Source organism: Nothoprocta perdicaria, unplaced genomic scaffold (assembly GCF_003342845.1).
Source record: "Nothoprocta perdicaria isolate Ctin4 unplaced genomic scaffold, notPer1 scaffold_2, whole genome shotgun sequence".
Lineage (NCBI taxonomy): Eukaryota > Metazoa > Chordata > Aves > Tinamiformes > Tinamidae > Nothoprocta > Nothoprocta perdicaria.
This window is the reverse complement of record NW_020455204.1, coordinates 3,226,299-3,250,021: the sequence shown is the minus strand read 5'-3', so window position 1 is coordinate 3,250,021 and position 23,723 is coordinate 3,226,299. Positions and strand designations below refer to the sequence as shown.

General features: G+C 39.0%; 1 protein-coding gene across 4 annotated transcripts in view; it reads right to left on the bottom strand.

Moving 5' to 3' along the window:
• LOC112946089 (septin-2) overlaps positions 1-23,003 on the bottom strand; it is a 31,958-nt gene extending 8,955 nt beyond the window's left edge. For 2 of the 4 annotated variants that reach the window (XM_026037838.1, XM_026037840.1), the window contains exons 1-11: positions 22,840-22,886; positions 16,856-16,907; positions 15,974-16,073; positions 14,750-14,836; positions 14,400-14,523; positions 10,684-10,818; positions 10,132-10,249; positions 6,612-6,713; positions 5,735-5,880; positions 4,706-4,789; positions 3,677-3,737 (exon numbers count right to left, since the gene is read on the bottom strand). In XM_026037838.1, the coding sequence (XP_025893623.1) occupies positions 3,677-3,737; positions 4,706-4,789; positions 5,735-5,880; positions 6,612-6,713; positions 10,132-10,249; positions 10,684-10,818; positions 14,400-14,523; positions 14,750-14,836; positions 15,974-16,073; positions 16,856-16,882 (984 nt within the window). In that variant the 5' untranslated portion in view covers positions 16,883-16,907; positions 22,840-22,886. Of the gene's footprint in view, positions 1-3,676; positions 3,738-4,705; positions 4,790-5,734; positions 5,881-6,611; positions 6,714-10,131; positions 10,250-10,683; positions 10,819-14,399; positions 14,524-14,749; positions 14,837-15,973; positions 16,074-16,855; positions 16,908-22,839; positions 22,887-22,943 lie in introns of those variants that run through there. The other 2 variants (XM_026037839.1, XM_026037842.1) reach the window with 2 other exon arrangements.
• Between the last annotated feature and the right edge of the window lie 720 nt (positions 23,004-23,723).

Below are 23,723 nucleotides of genomic sequence, written 5' to 3'. Positions count from 1 at the left end.
CCTGCCATGCCATTAAGAGAAACCACAAATCATACAGTTTTGCTATCTATGAGATTGCATATGAAATAAAGCTTTGCCCAACAGACAGAAGAGTGTTACACAGTGCAGGTTCTTTTCTGACCAAGGTGAGAGGCTCTTCAGGAACAACCTCATTGGTAACAGAAAAAGGAATGTTAAAAAATATCTGCTTCCCAATAACAAGACCCTCCTTCCCACTCCAAGCATGATTATTTTTGTCCATTTTTTCATATAAGAAAGTTCACAAGAGAAGAGGCTGCAAGTATAAACCAAGATGGAAAAAAAGAAACTTGCTGCTTGATAGAAATATTTTTAATACCAAAGAGTACAACTAACCTTGTTAAGTGAGGACAAGAAAAACACTCCCAAAGTTGCTATATAGAAAGAGGATATACAATCAAGAGAAATGTCTAGCTTCATAAAATATATTGACATTATAAACAGCAGAAGCTGCTGCAGTCACAGCACTGTGCTGCACTGGCAGCAAGCATTGCTCCCTTGAAGAGCAATTCAAAAGAAAAAATAATTACTCAAAAAAAACACCATTCCAGCCTCCAATAGACTGGAGTTCCTAATTCGTGACCAAAATTTTTATTTTTACGATGTTCTCCCAGGACTAAGACTAGATCACTTTACAGAAGAAACTTGTAGTGGCCTGCACAGAACATCTCCTTCCCCTACAATGGAAAATAACATTCCCAAAAAATATATAAATAAATAAAAACTGTCTAGATGTTCTTATTTCCCTCCACTCAGCAGTCATGCTGTCTCTCTACTAATACTTTTCATCTTTCCTTCCCTCCTCTCCTCAAGAGAATACTTGCACAAATACCTGCAATTCCAACCACTTACTCCCACATGTGAGCATTCCCCACATCCTCATCCACATGCTGCTAGACCCAGGGCTGGAGAGCACTTGGCTGTCCCCCCTCCCGCATCACCGATATCAAACCTATTACAAGGGCTCTTGATGCCACCAATGAGTAACAAAAATTCAGCAAGCAGAAAGCTTGAGGAAAACAAGTTCAAGATTGTGATTAATTCTTTACTGCTTGGCCCACCGCTCACAAACCTCACTGAAGGCAGCAATTGCTACACAGTCGTACATCTTTTCTCCTGAAATCTGGCAATTTAAACTTTCATATGAAGGGAAAGTGAAGCAGGGATATAAAGGCATTTGCTCAAAGCATCAAGGTTGGTCACTTGAACAGGGAGGGAAGTCTTGTCCATTGCTGTTCTCTTGTAAACGTGGCCATAGCATTTTTCTGGAAATAGCACCTTTCCAAGCCTTGAAAATTTTGTATTATGAGAATTCCAAAATAGAAAAAGCATGACAACTTTATAAACTTTTCACTTAACATGGATTAAAGGGGTCCATTTATACATCAGTGTCACAAAATAAATGCAACATACTTACAAGGAAGGAACATGGATACTTTACTGTTATTTTCACTTCCCGATAGTGAAAAAGGGCATCACTTCAGATAAACACAGAGCACAACCAGACCGAGCAATAAATCCAAAACGACAGATTAGTAGTTCCAAACGCTTAAATGAGGGACCACATCCTTTGCCATAATAAAAGATCATTTAGCAAAAGTGATGTCTTGTTAATGATGATCCTGGCACTAGCCCAAGCACTCATTCCTTCCAAGGTTATGTAAACCTCACAAAACTGTAAATAGAACTTCAAGCACCACTGCTGATGGGAATGCAAAACAGGAGGGGAAATGGATATTTGTTTTCTCTGCAAAGGCTGTGGAATGCAAGCCCATTTCCTCTGTGCCTCTTTCCTCCCCAGTCTGAAACTTAGGATGATTTGGGGATGAAGGGATTTCATACCAGCTTATCTCCAGAAGATTGAGCAAAACTTCTTGATCTCTTAGGGACAATAGAAGGCATAAGTTGAAGGCATAAGTTAAAAAAACTATTTGTTTTTTTGAGTTCCAACATAATCCTTTGCAACTTCAGCAGCAGTTACTCGGAGCTGATTAATCCCTGGGGGAACTTCCAGAGACTGTCCGCCAAGAACTTCATGCTCGTAGCTATATTACATAAAAACTACATGACACACACATATTATGTACGCAGACTGGCAAAGAGTGGCCAAAGTAGACCAATACRTAATGATGTGTCTGCCATATTAACTCTTCCCAGTTATAACAGAATTTTTCAGGTATAAGCCTGAAAACAGTTAATTCTATAAGGATCAAACTTCTACTTAATTATTATGCATGTACAATGTACAGTTTAAATAAATCAGGGAGAAACAGTTATCATTTAAGTTGCCTAAATCTATGGCTTGAGTCCTGGAAGTACTAAGAGGAAAAAAATTTAGAAGTTCCTTGCATTCTGAAGGTCCATTTATGTTCAGTATATATCAGTAATGGGAGGCAGTTAACTGGTGTGCAGAATAGCTGCAAAATTTTCACTGCCATAAATGCATGGCCATGACACGTGCTTATGTTGATGAACCAGAATTACACAATGAAAAAAATGCAGCTGTCTCATCCACCAATAAATCACATTATTAACTACTATTTATGGTGATAAACAGCACAAAATTTTCCGGAAAGGAAATGCAGAAACAGCTAATTATGCCAACATGGCAGGCAGGCAGGATTAGCTATTTTTAAACCTGGATGCTAAGGGGGAGAAAAAAAAAAAAAAAAAAGAAGAAGAGACAGACTTAGGTACCTATATTTCATATACCTTAAAACACAGATTGTGTGYGTTGGATAAAAGATATTTTCTCATATTTTACTTCTTACTCCAAATCAATTTAGTTGAAAAAAGAAGGAAACAATGCTACTTTCCAATTGGAAAGTCTTACGTTTTTCAAAAATAGCAGTTATAAGCACTGGCGATACAGTACTTGAATTTAAATACTGAGCTAATAATTTCCAAACCTTTAAGAATTCAACATAAATATAAGCTGAAGAGCTTACTGATAATTTGAAACCAGAATATGACAATAGAGTGAAAACACCAGGATATAAAGGACTTGTACAAATATTAATCTTGAAGATAAAAATTTAAGACGAAAAACATGCAAGCCATTATGTTCACAAAACAGTTGAGATTAGAAAAAGTACAGGATCATGGAAACTGCTCATTACAAGYTGCATAGCATTCTCCTTGAAATTTCCTCACAGAGGTAACGTTCAAATCTGTGAATCTTCTCCATTAAATAGTCTTGAGAGTCCTCTCTTCTGTACTTTTTGATAAATGCCTTTTACATTACAGCATTTACTTTAATTATAGCATGAGATGTTAATCTCTAAACATCTTCCAACTCCACAGCAAAAAGACACAGAAGAATTTTACCACAAAGGTGCTTGTACTAAACAATGATAGAAATATTGGACTTTACTGTGGTCGGTCTACCTCAAGATGCCATGATTAAAGCAGCACATGGTACAATTTTGGTACTTAAGTACTTACTTTCAAAACTGGATAAGAAAGATGCTTATAATCAGRAGTCTACAGGCTACTTTCTACACTACAGCAGTTTGTAGGGGTAATTTGCATGGTCCCTTTAAGTCCCTATTTTTCACAGCTCCCATCTTACACTGTCTGCATACAGTAGCGGATGCTGAACACCAAAATCAGAACATGTCATGTCATATAAAATACAATTTTAGAAGCTTTCTCTTACCTCAGCCTCTTTCTGCTGGAGGATTCTATCCTTGTCGACAACTTCTTCTTCAACAGGCCTACTGAACAGAACACCACAGTGATGGTATAAAATACAGAAGAAAAAAAGCTCCTAGCACAGATTCAAGATTTGCATTTTAGGTAATACAACTAAAAACAAAAAAGTCTGTATGCATTCTCATGGGCAAGGAAAAAAAAATCTTTAATGTTAGGTTTTGTTTTTGTGAAGCACCATYCTCTCTACCTTGATAGGTTTGTTTCTTCCATCCTCTAGTTTTCTTCCTCCATTCCACAAAAATGCAATTTCTGCAAAAATAGGTCTATACATACATATTTTTGACCAATCAAGAGATTTCCTGCCATCTACCTATGGTGCAAAAACAGTCAGAGAAGCAGCAGAGGAATAGCTGTGAAAGCTATTTTTTTCATACTTTAAAATCAAAATTAGTCTGACTACTTAAGACATGAAGTCTTAGGATAACAATAAAAACAAATAAAAAATAAGCTTTAAAATAAAGCAGGGAAAAGAGTCAGTTGGAAAAAAAATGCACAAGTTTATGTTGTACCTTCCTTGGGATCATTAGGTCTGCCAAGGACAGAAACCTTACAAAAAAATGCTACAGAGAAATATTGTCTGGGCTAAACTTCTCTCTCTAGCTTCCAGGAACCCYACCTATAAGGCCTATTCAAATAGGCTCAGTGAAGTTTATTTCTTACAAAGTGGACACTAGCAAACAGAAAGCAAACCTGCTTGCTGACCAGTGCTTCTTTATACACACTGCATTTAAAAAGCACAAAGAGAAAAAGGSAAGCAGATATAAAACCAAGAACACGGTTTGCAATAATATTGCTTAGCTGGTCATTACATCCTTTTAACAAAGTATTTCACATGATTCTCCAGGACCCCTACAGAATGAAATCTTGACAGAAAYTGGGGTTAAGGGAGGGGTTAGTAAGGAGGAAGAATACACCCTGTCTCACAGTGGGAAGAGCAGCCGCGGGAGCCCAAGGCTCACGCCCAGGTACTCACTTGCCCGTTCGCTTTAGCCTCTCCGAACGGAAGTTCTCATAGTGCAGATCTTGGGTCACCTCCTGCAGGTCCTGCATGTGCGTTCTAGAACATGCAAAAGGCTATTAAATACTTTGCTCTTCTTGCCAAAGGGAAAACAAACACCCTTTTGTCTTCTATTTTTGTTTCCTATGATGATTTTATTTTTATTGGAAAATTATTCTTCACGGACCAAGTCTGCCATCCAGCTAGCCAGAACACTGCTATCATATTAGTCTTAGTTTGTACCCAAGGCCTCCCTTCATCATTCCTCAGTGCCAAAGAACACTGTAACCATCCTGTCCACTCGTTATTTCACAGAAGCTATTTACATCTGTATCTGCAGCTCAATGACCTTGCAAAGACTTTAAAAAAAAAAGCTGCAATTTGTGAAGTATTTTTGAGTGTTTCAAGTGCTATTTGGTACAATTTGTAAYGGAGAACTAGGTGGAGCTCCCTGGCTAGGGCAGCAGCCAACATTGCTCAACCGCTGGCGACTGCCAGGGCRCTCAACAGCCCAGCAGGGGGCGAGCGTGCCCAGCGGAGACCCCTCACGGGCACCACGGARCCTCCAGCCGGGAATGGCCCGCATGGATAAAACCGCTGGGCAGGCAGGGCTGTCGTGGTTGACACAGGGCTCCCAAGAAAACTCACCCTCATTTTTTTAAAAAAATCTTCATGGATTAACCACTCTAAATGGTATTTTAAAAGCCCCTCTGTCTCACTAGCTGCGCTGTTAAGAAAATAACCTGTTTATACATAAAGCCGTGAAATCGGCACAGGTAACGTGTCACAGGTGTGAGTGTGAAGCAGTGAGAATATTTTCCACGATGACAGCTCAGAGGGTGGCAGCAGGAAACCAAGCTGACTGGAAAAGGAAGAGAGGGGGCAGCAGATCCACACCAGAGGCAGAGCTCGTTCTGAATTAAGGAGTCCAGGCTCGGTTCCCTTGGCTCGGTATGGGAGCGCTGCCACCACAGGAGGAAATGGGATAGTTTTACCATTACTCACACCAGCATTGTGCGCAGTTTAAGGAAATCATTGTGCTCTGGATTTTCAACTTCAACAACTCCCCAAGGATACAGACGGCCTCTGATTTTTTTCCCCTTCACTTCAATAAGTTGATTGGATCCAATAACAGCAAAGGGGATGCTTGCCTAGTTGAGACAGAGCAAAACAAGTTACTGTTGACAAATACATCAATTAAAATCCTTCTACATCAGCCAAACCAGTATATCCTATTGTGAACACTGCGACCTCTCACTRTTAACACCTGCAGCTCCATTAGGGTTGGTTTGTCTTAACGGCACAAAGGGAAATGACGCTGGGCTGTAGGAACACTTGACTGTTGTTGCAGTACAGTTTGGGCATAATGTGTCATCTGACATAACATCATGTATGGAAGGCAGCCAACAGAAACATACTTCAGATACAGATTAAGTAGCTGGAGACTGAGAATTTCAGATATATTTTCCACATATCTCTGCCTCTAGTCTTGCAGCATAAAGAGGAAATGACTTCAGTTAAACCTTTATTATCTGGTCTAACAAGAGGAAAATCATTAATTAGTATAGGAACCAGTAAACACACACACACACACACACACACACACTCACACTCTCTCTCTCTCTCTCTTTGTTTGCACGTGATACACACAACAAATCAAAGCTCCTGGGGAACAGTTTCATACATTTAAAGGGGGAGTGGGGGGGTGAAGTGATTGAGAAGAAAGTCACAAGATATTCTATAGCCAGAACTCCAAGAGTATTTTCCTAAAGAGAACTCAAATTTTCAATACATATTATAATGGTTCAAAGCATCTATAAACATACTGAAAACTTAAAATACTATTCCATTACAATAATCCATTAAAAAGAGTGAAACTTGCCTTCAGAACCCTGGTTTGTTCTTTAAATTCCTCATCTTCATCAGAATCTGCATCAGGGAGCTGGTAAATCCTAATGCCATGTTCAGAAATCTCATCCAGAACCTGAGTGTTAGAGAGAGAGAGATTGATTTTATTAGGTCATTAGGTTGAAGGAAATAGATTGATTTACGACTCTGCCACATCTAGAAAACTCAAGAATATTTTTTCTGCTCTAACTAGTTGGACAATGCCTAAAAAAAGTCACTATCAGAAGTCACTATCAGAAGCTGCCACGAGTTCTTTGATCTTATGCACAAGACTACCTCACATTGCATTAATTTCATGCTATGAACATAAAAGTAACGTAAGAAAAAGCTTTTTTTTTTTTCCATTTTGTCTTTATTCATCAGAGACTTGCCTCTCAAGTACATAAATACGATAGGAAGAACAGTTTGATGTAGAAAACCCAGCAACCTGCAAATTCAGAGATGTAGGAAACAAATACCAAGTGGGAAATTAATCACATTCTTAAGAAGAACAAGGAAAGTCTCTAAAATAATCAGATCTACTGCAGGCTATTTTATTCTTCCAAAACTGTATCTTACAAACATTTCTGCAATTTGCTAACTACATATGTACTCTTTTGAAGAGCTTATCAAAAAGAACTTTTAAAGGAGAACAAATTTGCCGAGATAATTCTGAATTATACTTTTTTAATAGACCTATTTGTGATACAATCTATTAAATCACACATTGATAAACATTATCAGCAGCTCACCGGCCCATGCACTCAGAGGAAAAGAAATTCACCGGATACCTTYTGTAACATTCTTGACATAGGTTTGCATATGTTATTAATCTATTTTCTCTCAGAAAGAGGCCTAAAGATTTGCAAAAATAAAAGAGCAGGAAGGAGCATGAAAGATAAATGGAATAAAAAAATCCCAGCAAGTCATTAACCAAACTAGCAGATTTATATAGCACAAAAAGCAGAAGCTGACAAAAACAAAAGGAAGATGACAAGAAGCAGCAAGGAAAGGCAGGGAATTTGGCGAAGGGATTCATTAAGCACAGCATCAAAACCATGCAGTAGTCTATGTCAAAATATGTTTTCAGGTATTTGATATCTGCAAAAATTGAAAGGACAATGTCTACTGTCAGTTGATTGAAAAGACTAAGCTCCACGTAGACTGGAAAAAGCTTTCGAAACCTGWTAACAGGAAAACCAGTCATACAGGGTTTTCTTTATTGTTACTAATGTCTGGGATTAACACAAAAAACTAATCTGTATTTCTGTATACATTCTTCTCCTAATGAAATCACTGCAGGGGTAAGTAGCTAGCATAATCCCAGGCCTCCAGCAGTTTCAAAAAGGGGATATTAGTCAATCTTTTTTCTGAAGCTTAACAGAATGTTTCTACTGCCATCCTATTAAAAAATATATATATTTGAATAGGAAATTCCCCAAACACAGGATTTGCTTACATTAAGTGTGCAAGGATGAAGAGAACATTGGAAATGCTGAGTGCAGTAACTCTCTCTTCAAAGAGATCTTGAATGTTTTAACAGAAAAACATTAACTGTGCAACCTTCAGGGAATCCTGATGCAGGAAGTTAACTCGGGGGCTCCGACTGCAGTCCCACAACTGGGACGTGCATCAAACAGCAGCACTGCTGCAGTGCTCAACTTGTTCAGTAGACAAAGCCTCCTGCTGCGATGGCAACCAGTGACTACCTCTCCAACTAGAATTTGTCTAAAATAGCCGTTTAAAAGAAAACAATCCCTCACACATTTAGAAGGGAAATGACCACGCATGAACCACAGCTACTCCCATGACAATGTACGTAAACATCACACACATAGCGCAACCACCTGYATCAGTTATAACTATTTCAAAAATAAAAGAAATTTGGAAATAAGTTTTACCAATGAGCAATCCACAAGTTTTTGTTAATACTAGCTCAATTACATTTAAATCGATAAATTTTAATATTGTTTTGCAGAATGGAGATTTAGACTGTCTCCGAATGGTAGCAGAGCATGCACAGCTGGGATAGGTGGGGCAGCGCTGCAGCGTGTTGCCTGTAAGTAGCTGCATGAAACAAGAAAGCACATGTAACCTGAGATCCTGCAGATAAAATTCAACTGAAACAATAGCGGGAAAGCCAACAACAAGGGGTGCTAGAATAATATATTACAGCTGTTAAATCTAGTGCTTTCCTGAAAGGAAAAAGAATTGCAATAAAAACAAACTGTATTTTATACTCCTAACAATGAAACAGCATTTTGCTTCTGCAAATCTCAATTTTATTGGCCACAGAGGATTCTGTGTTCCTAAAGATTAGCCTTCCCATGGGAAATTCAAAAAAAAAAAAAAAAAAATCAAAATATTAGTTCCCCTCTCATGAAGTCATTCTTTTGAGCAGGTTTCCTTWGCAGCATTGCATGGCACAGCTTGTGAAACTGCCCTGCATTTCTTCCCACTCAAGAGTTTAAAAAAATAACTTTGAATTCCAAAAAGACAAAACAGGAATTACTCCAAGCTGGGTTTCCTTTGCAAGCTGATTTTGCTGCTTACCACAAAGCAGCAAAACAAAAACATTTTACTTTAGATTGATGGCCAAATGGCAGAAACATCTAAAAAATTAAAACTTCAAGCTGCGTCAGCAAAGCAGGATTTTGATTCTTATTCTTGATTAGAGACGCTGTTAGTCAAGATGATTTGAGTTAAAACAATATACAGCAGCCAGACATTCAAAGCTTTGGAACCACATTATACATTTGAGTTAGTATAAACTCAGTTTTAAAGTGACCTTTGCCAGGAGGACAAAAATAATAGGGACTACTACTTACCTGTTTCCTAACCGCTCCCTCACCAGAGCACAGCATAAAAGATGCTGATCTTTTTATAGTTACTCAATGTCTAAATAACAATGTGGTGTCCACATGTCTTTGTCAAGAATGTTTTAAAAGACTTTGTTAAAAATAACACTGATCTAAACTACAAAGAGCTGAACATGAATGGGCAGAAACAGAATATTGCAGAGAGGATGCCTCTAATTTGTTCATCCCAGAACATACAAATCAGGAATCATCTCCATCTTCAAGTATACAGGCATCGAACTCCCAATCTAAGATCACCTGCAGTACTAAAGAAAAAAAAAAGCACACAACCAATTCCAAATTCACCGCAGGGAACCAGTTTCCTTGCCCTACTGCCGTGTTTCAGCTAATATCGTGCGTAACAACACTCAGCAGGCCAAGTCAAGAAGCACGTGCACTATGCTGGGTTCGACCCTACAAGACACTCGTAGCAAATGCTGAAATCTGGTGAGATCACACTCATTCCTTCCCATTTAACACCACTGTGAACAAACTCCCAGTGCATTTGGTGAAGCATAGCTGACCTCAGAGAAGCCTTCCACCTCAGTTGCTGAAGATTAGTTCTAAGGCTAATATTCACCTCTCTTCAATTTGCTCTGAATTTGGCTATAAAATTATACAGGCTGCACTGTTCCGATGATGAAGTGTTAAACCTACCCTTCTCTTCAGCCTCTCTCTCTCCTTCAGAGTCAGCGTGTCAGCCTTAGCAATGACAGGGACAATGTTGACTTTTCCATGAAGAGCCTTCATGAATTCTACATCTAAGGGTTTCAGCCTGCCAACACGGAGGAAAAAAAATAATACTAATTACATTCCATTTTTTTTCAAACAGACCAAGTATTGTATTAACAATAAATAGCATTTATTTCAAGTAGATACATAAATAGCACTTCCAGCATAAACTAAGAGCACTTGTTGATCTGCCTCATCACTGCAGCAAAACATGTATTTCAAGCTCTTATGTTTCTGGGTGATAAATAGTGTAACAATGACTGCTTCAAAGCAATACTAAATACTATAAGCTAAGGGGACAAAACAGAGTTGAACATCGATCCCAAAAGATTATTTTAATTGCATCAGCTACCTGATAGGGTAAGGASTAACTCCACTAACACAAAAGTTAAACTTCCCGACTCTTGAGTTCAAGTAATGAACACTTATGAACCCTTAGGATATGGTACACTCAAATATTTAAGTGCTTTTTCTTACCCATGCCCAAAAGGAGAAATGAAGTAAAAGCAGCAATGGACTCTGTTGTCTATAATGTGGCGCCTGTTTAGACCACTCTCATCATGAAGGTATCTTTCAAACTGGTTGTCAATGTACTGGATAATTGTTTTGAAGCTGTGGTATGGGGGGGAGAAAAAGAAAAATCTCAAATCAGATTTAAAATAATTATAAAAAATATTAAAAGATAAGGGCAGCTTTTATTTATGCTTTTATTAATAGCTCTTTGTTTTAAAACTCGACATTCCAGCATTGCATCTTTCATCAAAGAAAATATTTTGACAAAAAAAAGATTTTTTCATTGCAACCCCAGAATATTTATTCATTCCTATGTCTGCCTGCAAGTACTCCTCTATCCACTGGATATAAAGGTCAAGTACAAGCTCAGAAAAACGCASTTTGATGAGAGATGTAACAAAGCATAGAGTTTAGGATTTGCTTTTTCAGGGGGGTGAGGATTTGTTTTTAAACCAGCTGWCATGTAGTAAATATCCCCCAATTTACAATCCTGAATCCAGAGCTAGGTTTCTATAGTTATAAAATTCTGATATTCTACTCTCTCCAAATCAAGTCAAAATATATTTGCAAGTCATATACTGAAACACAACATGATATATGAAGCTTTTTTTTACCTTACAGAACTCTTTTCCATTGACAAAGAAAAAAAATAATTACTACTTAGTTCAAGAAATTTTAAAAGGTGTACTGCAAGGACATAAAGGTATCTAAAATTTGATCACATAGATTAATTAGAACAAGTAGTAGTGATTGAAGAGAGAAATGAAAACACAGTGCATYACTAAGAAGTTGCTTAACATACTCCAAAGCACGTAGACACCTGCAAACAACATTACTATAAAAGGAGACTTTATATTGCACAGGAAGGAAAATGAAAACACTGATGCAGATAAGATTAGGCAGATAATTATGTGTTAGGGATATGTCTTAAACTACTTGGGGGAAAAAAAGCGACCAGAAAGCTTACATGAAAAAAATATGATCCTCTGCTAAGAAAGTGCAAATCTGATTAAAGAAACTTAAAGAAGGAATAAATGAGAGTATAGAAATACTTAATTACCATGAAACTGAACACAAAATCACTGCAAAAATCATGATAGGCACCCAAGTCCATCGCTGGGGTGCACTGCTTTAACAAACATAGTGAGAAACTAATAGGGACAACGGAAGGGACCCTGCAAGGAATTAGATTTTCCAAGCCAGGTAAGCTTTTGGATCTGTGAAGCCTAAAACCATAACAGAATAAGTAAATGTATTTACATCTGCAGAATTTACACCGTTCTAAGTCATACTATAGAAAAGACACAGCAAAAGGGCTTTGCTAAATGTTTTCACTTTGAGTGTTGCTTAATCTTTTTAAGAATTAGCATCTTAAACCCTAAACATATAAAAAAGCAGATGCTTTATATTCCTGTTGATCTTTAGATACTCTCTTCYTAGCTGGTGAAAGGTAACAAGACCAAAGAGGTAAAATATTAGGACAGAAACCAAGCACAAACAATGGGAAAGCAACTATCACACATTTCTCTGGCAATGTAATCAGTTTACGTGCAGTTCTCTAGCACTAATGGCTATGATCTTCCTTATAAATACGGCGTTAGTGTCCTGTACCTCCTGACTTCCGGGAAGCACCTGGCTCACACCGCTGCGCAGCCACCGCGCCGGAGCTAGCACATCCTGCACCGTAACTGCAACAACACAACCGCCGCATTTAAGAAGCCCATTGGGGGAAAATGAACAATATTACCAAGCTGCCAAAGAACACAGACCCAACCCAACACAAGCCAGTAAAAAAAGAAAGCTGGCAGCAGCCAGAAAGCCATATCAAAGAGTGACCTGTGACACGGCAGCGAAGATGAAACTAGGGGTACAACCGGCAACATCTAACAACCTAATTCTGTAGCCTGTTTTGTCAGTCATCCCCTTAATGGCTACTTCATGCGCAGAGGTGAGACCAAATCTTTTTTYTTTCTTTTCATCATAATTCTCTTCTCTTCTGCCTGATCATAGATGTTACTTTAAGGTCATATTTTTTCCCCATAATCCCAATATGCTCACATATGGCAGACCCTTTGGGGGCTTCCAACTCCCACTATAGAGAATTCGGCCAAAACATAACCCACACTACAGTACATTTAATAAAATATACTCTCAAATAACTGATTTGACAATCTAATATTGTTCTTTTTCCAATCCAGGCTACCCATTGGACAACCTCCTGCCAAGTTATCATTATTACTAGCAATTCTTCTGTGATGCAAAGTACATAAAAATTGACCTCAAATCCAATCCTTAAAATTCAAATTTTAAAACTAAACCAATTAACAAAAGGAATGGAAACCAAGTATGACTGGGAAACATACTCAAGATGAAGGATTCCTTGAGGCAGTAGCAACGACTGCCATCTCCTGGAAGCACTGTGCCAGTCTGATGACTTTCTATATCTCTCTTCAAGAACCAACATCAATAAAATCCATCACCCTCAGTCACAGGTATTCTGTGTGAGTTGCAACTTATCAAAAAAAAGATTTTATAAACTTAAACCTAGACCAGCACCATCTACTGGTTAACTGTAACTGCAGCAAATGCTCACGAACAAAGTTCATGAACATGAACTTGCTGCTTCCTCTGGAGTAACAAGGAAGGAAGACAGTTGTACTGGGTTGGTCCTGACTAGTGTTCAAACAAAGAGTCTGTCCATCCAGGTTCCTGTGACATCCTGTAAAGACCAACAGACTTTATCAAAATGAAACTCACTTGTAACCCAGAGAAGCAAATTCTTTTCTGTGACTTAAGAAAACAGGTATAGAAACTTAAAATCAATTGTATATTTTTGAATGGTGGTAATCAAGTATTATTTGTTCCTAAAAYGTACTTTGATGTCTAAGGACTGCCACAGAAAACTAAGATAACATCCTAAGTTGTTCTACTGAATCTGAATCATAACAAAATGACTTCAGGAAGCTTCTAAAGAAGTAGAGGGAAAGAAAAGGAGAAAAAAAAAAAGTAGGTCTCTAAGAAACATCTTACCAGAATAAACAAAGGGCATTAGAACACAATCAACAGGAAAAGCTCCATGCAACACAATACACTGGCTGCYGAGCTCCGGGCTCCAGCGGAAGGAAGCTCAAGTCAACGGTGCGGGAAACAAGCAAGGGGCAAGGAGCAAGACTGCACACACTCAGATGAGGGAGATGCCTGGCTACCATGCTAAAAGCTTGATTATTATTAACTTATTAACACAGGAAAAGTGGAAGGAAAATAAAGATGAAAATCCCACTACAATTTCACTTTTCATCTTTCATTTAATAGATTTCACAGTAATGCAATGTATTCTAAAATACTTTTGCCTCCATTTTTGCTGGGCTTCTACAGTGACCCACAGAAAGAAAAAACATGTGTGGTAATTAGATTCTTTAGAATGCACCAAATAATGCAGTGTCCTGTCAAGAAATGACTACAAAACATTTTATTATTATTTCACGTTTTATTTGTTTTATCATGTGTTTGCTTCCTTCCAAGTCCTGAAGTTATACCGAAAACCATGTCAAACTCCCACTCCTTTTCTCTGCAGTGACGCTTCATTTGCATTAAGATTCCCTCCACCATCACCAAAAAAAGTTTCAAAGGGGCATGTGAAATATGAACTCCATAAAGCAAAGCAGAATTTGCACTCATACCAGTCCTGGCTGTTAATGGCATCTCCATATCCTGGTGTGTCAACTACTGTTAAACGCAGTTTCACCCCTCGTTCCTCTATCTCTACTGTAGAAGCTTCAATTTGAACTGTCCTCTCTATTTTCTCTAAAAGAAAAAAAAACATTTTCATTGTTCTCTTAAATGCTGCAGAAAAAAACAAATGTGGGGTAGAGGAGGAGGAAATGCTACTTGAAGTGTATTAAAAACTACATGACACATCCCACAAGAAGGCGGGGGGGAAGAAGGYTTAAAGTAATAAATTATCATTAAGAGTTAAACAATTTAGCATGGAGAGGGGCATGTGCTGGAGGAATGGGGAGACCACATTTACCTGCAGCTCCAGGAATGTAACGTTCTGGATAAAGATCCGTCAGGAACAGACTGTTAATTAATGTGGATTTGCCCAAACCAGACTCACCTGCAAACAAAGCAATTCAAGTAATTAAGCACAAATTCCTTTTTTTTTCCTCCTCTGCACTCTTAAGGTAAAAAATAAAATAAAATAAAAATAATAAAACACAAAACCACACTCCTCTATTCCCAAACCCATATGATGGAGGAAAAATAATTTGTTCATCAGGATGCACCCCAGCTTTTGAGATAAAAACATCAAAGGTTCAGCTAAACAGCTTTAAAAACACAGGAAAAACTAGCCCTGTTTTTATAAATGTTACATGAAAATGCTAAGTTTACGGTAACAGATTTCATAATAAAAGCTCAAAGGTCATACAGCACTTTAGATCTAGAGATAAATTACTTCAGGGATATACAAAGAGGCTTTTTGTTTTGTTCTTCTTGTTTCTCATTTTAACTTATGAAGTGAGATGCTGCAACTCTCTTGCTGACAGTTTTTTTGAACTTCAATTTAAACTAGGAACTGAAGCTGAAACATTAGGAAAGAGAAAGAATAAAGCAGTATCAAATCGACAGTCCAGCTCAGCACTATGACACAAGGTACATGGAACCTACAGAGAATTCTTTAAGAGAAAAGTCACCTGAAAAGTTCCATCATTCTAAAATTTCAGGTTATACAAATTTCAAAATTTTGGTGTATGTAAAAATATTAAAGTTAAATGAATAAATGCAATTGCTAAAGATTTATTCCAGAAAAAAATAGTTTTATTCTAATCCAAGTGCTCATAGGACTTGGCATTTAGAAAAAAATATCCAAGCTATTTTAGATAATATCAGTGTCAGTTTAGAAGAGTAAAAATTACAAGAAGAGTATCACAATTTCAACAGCAAGACATTCACTTTGGACAAGGTCTTCATTTGGAAAATGGAGTCAAAAGAAAGATTAAACAACTATTCCTAACAGCTGATGATGAGTCCAGAACATAAGAATGTCCTGTTAGCTCAAAGTCATCATCTTTAATTACTACAAATCCCCTCCTAAAATCATGAACAAACAGCAAGAGAATTACAGTGTTTAAAAGTTCAAAGTTTTTCTTCTTCTCTTTATCAGACAATTTTTAATTAGGAATGCATATATGGCTAACATGAAATAAAACTTTGTTTCATTGTTTTATTAGTCAAAAATATTTATGTCACATACCAACCACCATTAGTGTGAATTCAAAGCCCTTCTTTACAGACTTCCTGTGGACCTGGTTAGGCAGATTAGCAAATCCCACGTAGCCTGCTGAGTCAGAAAACTGACAAGAAAAACAAAGCTGAGTAGAATATGAGAACCTCTTCCCTCTCCAAAAAGTTGAAAGAGGGTTCACTTGATCTTATACCTTAAAGACTAACGTACACAAAGGACATGAAAAAGTAGAGTATGAGGGTGTGAGTGTGTGTGTGTGTGTGTGTGTGTGTGTGTGTGTGTGTGTACTGCAGCAAGGCAGAACTTGAAACAGGCGCCTTTGCTAAACAGACTGATGAAAGCAGAGATTTAGTAAGTACCTTTGGCTACAAAAGTTTTTCCTTGGATAACAAACTTAAGCTGGCAAGAACATGCTGTCATTAATGTAAAGCTGTAAATCCTGCTTAAAAAATGTTCCTACCTAGAGGACAAAAGTGTGCRTTAAAAATGAGTATTTGCCATCKCCATCTTCTGYAAGAATAAATAATGTGCACGCTTGCATGTAGAAAAACAAGAACACTAAAGTAATGAAGGGATAATCAAGAGGCCAGCACAAAGATCTTCTGCTTGTTGGACACTTCATCTACCTTAACATTGCTAAACCTACCAAGATAGGCAACAGTAGCAGAAAAGAAGATCTGCCAACTGAAATTTCTGGAGGTGAATACACCACCGAAAATGATGCCCAGAATTACATACAAGCTGTGTTTTTACTAAAAAGTTCTTTTTAAGAAGTATACCTGAAACAATRATGTATTATTTTTTCAGTTTTAATACTTAACAAAAACAAAAGTACTTTCGGAAGTTGAACACATTCAAACCAAAATTTTTCTTATGAAKACATCTATTTACCTTTACTTTTTCACCTGATTGAGACATGTTTGGTCACTCCGAGTTTCAGATACTGAAAAATAAAATCCATAGTGTAATGATTAAGATATGTTAGCTGACTAGAAAATTACATAAACGGTATTTTCAGCTGATGAACTGAAACGCATGCAATAGCCACATTTTATTTTGGAATAATAAAATCATGTATTAACATGATTTATACATCTGTATGTTGCAGGATAAATTAGCCATAATGAAATTCCCTAGTTCTGTGAGGCTATTCACATAAAAGAAATTACATGATATTATCAAAGACAGAATATTGCATTTTAATATTTGACAGTCTTAAAGAATAATTTAAAATTTCAAAACATTAAAATTCAATACTCCTAAAGTGTATCATCATCTGTCTTTAAAGGAAGAAAAATGCCTATTATAAAAAAAAAGGCTGAGCTGTAGAACTACAATTTTTAGTTCACTTGGTTTGACTATTAGCTAATAAAATTTGAAATTCAATTCCTCTCTGCCTCTAAACCTCTCTGCAGAATAGAGGRAACAGATCTTTTTTCTTTCATCACTTTCAAAGATGAATTATATTTTTCTTAAAGATTGTTTATAGATAAGTGAATTTAACATAACAGTTGTCCAAAAAATGAAATTTAAAAATTCTGACCATTTATAAATATTCTTCAGGGAACGGGATATCTACAGGCTTTCCAAGTGAAAAGTATAGCATCATTTTCAGCAACTCCAAAGTACTACCCCTAAACATTAGCATTATAGTGACAGTTACAGATTCTTGAGGGTTGGCTAAACCACACTGGACACAGAAATTCACCATGATCAGAAATACTTTTTCACAAGTGCTTGCACTCAAGTTCAGACATGCAGAAAAGCTGCATCTTAGCATGCTTATTTTTTTACTCAAGTATGTTAGTTGTGCTATACATTAGATATCATAGCAACAGTGCAGTCCTTTATTTAGAGTAGCTATATAACACTGTCAGGAAATGAAAAGGTGGAAGGGATCCTTCACAGCTCGGTTGTTGACAGCWGAGCTCTTGGCCTGGGGAATGGGGGAAGTGACCTATGGAGGCACCTGCGTGTTCAGGCACAGATGCTTTCCTGTTGGGTAGCACGAGTGTTTCCAGCAGGATACTGCACTGAAAACTGCAGTTTGACAGTCAAATCCTAGCAGAGAAATATTAAGCTTTGAACTAAAGAAAAACCTAAAGTTGACTTAATTGCAACYTGGATTTTTAATGAGCAAATGTCTTCAGCTCACATGCTGCTTTATTTGCCCTGAATCAGACTTTTCAAATCCAGCCACCCTGGAAGGAAAAAAAGATTTTTTTTTTCCTTCACCAATCACTTTCCCATATATCCAGTTACTCTACTTGCTAATGAAAGTCTGCTACAGTTATGGTCTAAAGAGGAAAACAAAAGGAAAAGAAATCCATTTGTAATTAGGCATTCCTCAAAACAGCCTGGGAAACACAGTATACACAAGTATAGTTCAGAAAAAGCGAGTTTATTTTCCTTTAGCCAATACGTAAGGGCTCATGCAGGTTTCCAGCCAATCCCTGGTGTAGACACATGAAGACAGTCCCTTCCTTTGCCACAACGTGACAGGTATCAATCATGGCTGTGTGCAGGTTTTGTTTCTGAATTTGGAAATTACCATTGTCATCTTTGTCTAAAAAGTAGTAACATAACTCAGAGTTGGAAAGAGTACAGAAATTATCACTAAGTGTCAACACAAATATACCTTTCCAGGGAAAATGAGAATAACTGTGATTTAAATGTCTATGTTAAATTCTGTAACTATTTCTGCTTAAAATTGACAATGCAGATACACCTACTGCAGCACTACACCAAAGTCCTCAACTAGAAAGCAAGGGAGTGAGAATTGCCAACTGTATATGGCATGTCTGGCCTCAAAAATTAGTCTGTCATCTCATAAAAAAATAAATTTACAAGTCATTCCACAAGAAGAACTTACAAAGCCAGTTCTCTGTGGTGTTGACTCTTATGATTGAATTAACCCGTATCTAATAAAGATAAAAGCTCTGAATAAAGCTGCGTTTCTGAGCTTGTGCATTTATATCTGCTGTTTATTACCTCCTAATACACAGCTCAATGAATATATAGAGTTTATGAAAATTAAGTCATTTACAAGTATTTTTAAAACACCAACAAAATACCAGTATGCTAGAGATTAACAACATGCTAAACTCCTTCAAAGGCTCTCAACTTCTGTGTCACACAGTTCTAATATAAAGAGTTAGCTTAATGCACACGCGATGCATCTATTAAGAAAACCTGAGCAGTCTCAAGGTAGGTACTGTGAAAAAGTAACAGGTGATGTGTGCCTGCTTCTTATCCACAAAGGTGTTAGACTTGAAACCGAGCACGTTGCAAGCCTCCAGAATCTTCTCGGAGATTCTTATCTGCTGCCCTGGACAGGCTTCCTGAACAGTAAGTCAGGACATAAAAGAGATTTCCTAGCGATTACTGCATGCAGAGAATGTTACTTTAATGAACTAAGCTAAAGGTCAAGTGACCTCAAGCTGTAATGTCACAAAATTAATTTCAATTAAGAAAAAATCTTTTCCTCTGCTATTTCTATCTAAAAGGTAGGAAAGTTCAAGCTGAACAAAAATTGATCARCTAGATTTTTTTTCCCTACAGTGCATAAAACCAAGCAAATTTGATCTTTTTGTAAATACATATCAAAGCTAAATATGTTTTTAATGACTATTTAAGATATCATATCCACTTAGAATAATTTAGCATGGGTAAAATTTTACTACTAATAATTGCTAAGAATAATCTTTATGGCATGATTTATTAGTTCTAAAATGAACATAGTAATATTAAAGAGCTGGATATACCAAAYACATTTTTCCAAAATGATTAAATATGATGCTGCGGTTCAAACGAATCCTCAGTGCTTAGCCTCAACACCTTACACAATTCCTAACACTGCCCTCAAGGGGCTTTCTAAAAAATGATTCAGTCAACTGACATCCCCGGACAATCACGATCATGAGCCGTCCTCCTGAAGCTTTATCATATTACACACACACACACACACAAAAAATCCCTAAAACTTACAGACTACCAAAAGCAGATATGGAGAGAACACAGAATTTTACATTATCTTACAGCACAAGGAACTGCTTATACGCTTATACACTGCTTATATACGTCTTATCTACAGGCCATACTGCACTAAATATCAGAGTCCTGAAGTWTCACTGCAACCAACTGATTTGTACACTAAAATAATGTTAAGTTCAGTGTCTGGAAGTGCTCTGGACAGAGAAATGTAATGTTTGAATTCATCAATTCTCCATAATAAAACTGGAGAGTGTGGAACAGAACGAGTCATAGCTGTTCTATCTTCCTTTCAAAGACGAAGAAAGGATCATCTCAGTCATCACAAGATGAGCAATRCAGCATGTATAAAATGTTTCAAAAAGAAAGACATTGATAAAATGCAACTGCATTAAGTGCATTAGCAGTCAAACTATGTAAATAATTACAGCCCACATTTTTGTACATCAGCAGAAAAGAGACAGTTACGATAYAGACATGTCCAACAAATTCAAGTCTTGGATTACGAATACATTAACAAATTGAATTTTGGATCTCAGTGGATTCTTGTCCAAAATATTGTGCTGTTCTACAATCGAAAGGACCAGAGAACCACTAACTTGAGTTGCAGTAACCTCCTCTACAGATAGGATGGCATGTTCCAGGCCTCTCTACCACCTCCTGTGAGGAAAACATATTCCACTGAGAAAGAAAGAGAGGGGAAGGAAAACAGGTCATTTCCTCTGTTCCTGCAGGATGTAAGAAGTAAACTATTAGTAACAGGCAGTCTGGCAGTTTCTTAATAGTAACTAGCACAAAGACATTGCTCTGAAAAATGGACAGAAGGTTTCCATATAAGGATATTAAGTACTTAAGCTTTTAAAACAATCACTTCAGAGTAACCACAGCCACCATCTCTACAAGCAGATTAGTCCTTTTCATCTTTCTTTTCATCTGATTTTATATAGCTCTGATTCTTTCTTAAGTGGATGCTAACTGAAAAAGCAGCTAGGGAAGAAAAAAGCCAAGTAAGCAGGTTCCGGCAGGCTGGAACTGGCCTTAACAAAACCAGCACTGTGGAGTCACATTTCCAGGCTTAAAACAGACAAGAAGAAAACCAAGAATTTCTTCACAAAACCTCTCAGCCTGATTTCTCAGTTCTCTCTAAATCCTATGAAAGAAGCATCAAACTCAAGCATCAAAGTATTTAAAAAGTCTTGTGTATCAAAAAAAAAAAAAAAAAAGTCCAGTGGAAAAAAAAGCATCTCATTGTATTACAGACTAGAATGGACATATTCAAATACCAAGCACTTAATTTACAGCTATTTTTTGCAGCTGACATGAGCAACTCCATGAAGCAACAGAGGCTCAGAAAGCAGAGCTTTTCTCTACATTGCGCTTAATTACGGAAGTTGTCTCTACCTCTCAGGTTAGAAACCTCCTCACAGGGGTTCTTAATAAGAAGTGTCAACTCCACCCATACCAAAGGCTGGGGTTGCTTCCATTTTCTTCTATCAGAAACAGCTGCTACCCACTGAAATAATCCTCTTCCACACATTACCAGCTGTTAATACATCTCTGCATTGCCCTGCTTGAGTAAGCAAGGCATAGGTCTCACCAACCCAGAATTCAGGAGGTAACAGCAAACACACCTCAGCTACAGCACTCACAGACAGTTTACCACCTGCTCTATCTTAGAATTCTCATTCAATGGTCACARATTTTCCAGACTGTTTTTGATAATGTATTTGAACCATGTGTAAATGTTGTTCCTTACAGGAAAAGGAATGAGTCTGGGCTTCTGATTCTGAATGTCCCCTTCACATGTTTCTGGGCTTCTGATTCTAAATRTCCTCTTCACACGTTTCTTACATAGCTAAATTGTTTATCATTTCAATGAATAAGTCAYAGAAAGACCACAACAGAGGCAGAGATACAACTTGCATCTAACTCATGTGATGAGTTTTGCACTTCCTACACAAGCAGATTTTCACAGTATTCCCCCAGAACTGCTGTACCACAGAAAAATATCATAGAACATTCCTATGAATATAGAATATGAAAAAGCAGTTTTTTTTGTTTTGGGTTTTAAGTGAAAAGTCTAAATGTATTGSCCATAAACACACATCAGGAATGGCACAACTCTGCTTCACGTCCTTAAAGCTTAAAAGTTGTGCATATATTAAAATAACAAGTGCAGGAATTAAAGAAAACAGAATTCTTTGATTTCATGCAAGACAAGCACAGAGCAACAAATTAGGCTGTTTTCAGYGGTTTATATCACACTTAAGTCCCAAAACACCATGTGTGCTGCACCCTGCAAGCAACTCATAACCTAAGAAATAAGGTGAAGTGCTTGTTGCATCTGCCGCCAGGATCTACGGGGTTCTGAGCGGCTGTAGACTTCTACAGCTGTGAGTTTCCTCCCCAGCCCCAGCAGGGCCCTGTCCCCGGCAGGGCTGCCGGGCGCGCGGGGCGTTGCGATGCGGGAAGCACGCCAGGAACGCCGAAGGGATGAAGGGCTTCCTGCTTCCCTCCGCACCCCGCGCCTCTCGCCGGGCTCAGCGGCAGCGGGGCCTGCCCAGCTCCGAGAACACGACGGAGAAGGAGCCGCCTGCAGCCCCCAGGGCGCCCGGGGAGGCTTCGTTCCCCTCAGGCAGGAGGCCGCCGTCCCTCCCGGGCCCGCCGTGGGGAGAGGCCGCCGAGAAGGCAGGGCGGAGGCCGGGGCTGCCGCGGGGCCCGGGCCCACGCGCCGCCTCCCCGCCCGCGGCCGAGCGCGGGGCTGGGCCCGAACGCTCCACCGGGCCGGGAGCGCGGGGGCTCCGGCAGGGCGGGCCCGGGGCGCGGGCTCGGGGGCTCCGGCAGGGCGGGCTCAGGCGGGCCCGGAGCGCGGGCTCCGCGCTTACCTGAGCCCGAAGCCCCCGAGCCCGCGCTGCCTCCGCCGCTCCGGCTGCCTCCCCCGTAGAACCCTCCCGCATCCCACACGCCACCGCAGCAGGCGCCTCGCTACCTTCCCCGCGACTCTATGATCCCAGCCCCTTCCCGGGATAGGCGGCAGACGGCTCCGGAACCACCGAGATGAGGGACAGAGCGTCACTCCCGCCCGCCTGAGTGGCAGCGCGGGCGGGAAGGCCGGGCCGGGCCCGCCCCGCCCGGCCCGGGGCGTTGCCATGGCGACCGCGGCGGCCTCTCCGCGCCGGGCCTGGCGCAGCCGCGGGGCCTGCAGCCCCCGCGGGTCTCAGCGCACCCAGGGCCCCGCGCTGGTTAAAAACCCTCACAAATMAAGGCGCTTTTCCCACCCTGCATTACGAGTTCAGTGCTCTGGTAATAGGCAACATTTATGGCCTAAGCAGCTGCCCCTCATCTCTCCCCGGAGATGTGACATAGCCCTCGGCCTCGCTGCCCCATGGGCATCGACCACGCATGCACTGCCAGCAGCTGCGTTCCCACCCTGAGGCAAAAAAAGCGGCTTCTTCAGTTACTTTGCAAACTCGTGCCTCATTTCCCATGTAGGCACTATGCTTTGCCATAACACAATGTGTCCATTTGTTTTTTTTCCAAGAGGCAGTGGACTAAAGATTACTTTATTATGGAAACAGTGACTGTGTGCGTATTTTCATAACTGGGCTTTTGAAAGGAAAAACAGTTCAACTGGCGGTTGAGAAAGTAACCTGGCACCAAATTCACCCGTTCTGTGCTTTGTTCCCAGAGGGAAACTCCAGCACTGAGCTAAAACGGCAACGGTTAACTCACCTTTAGGATATATAAGTCAAAAAAAAAAAAAAAAAAA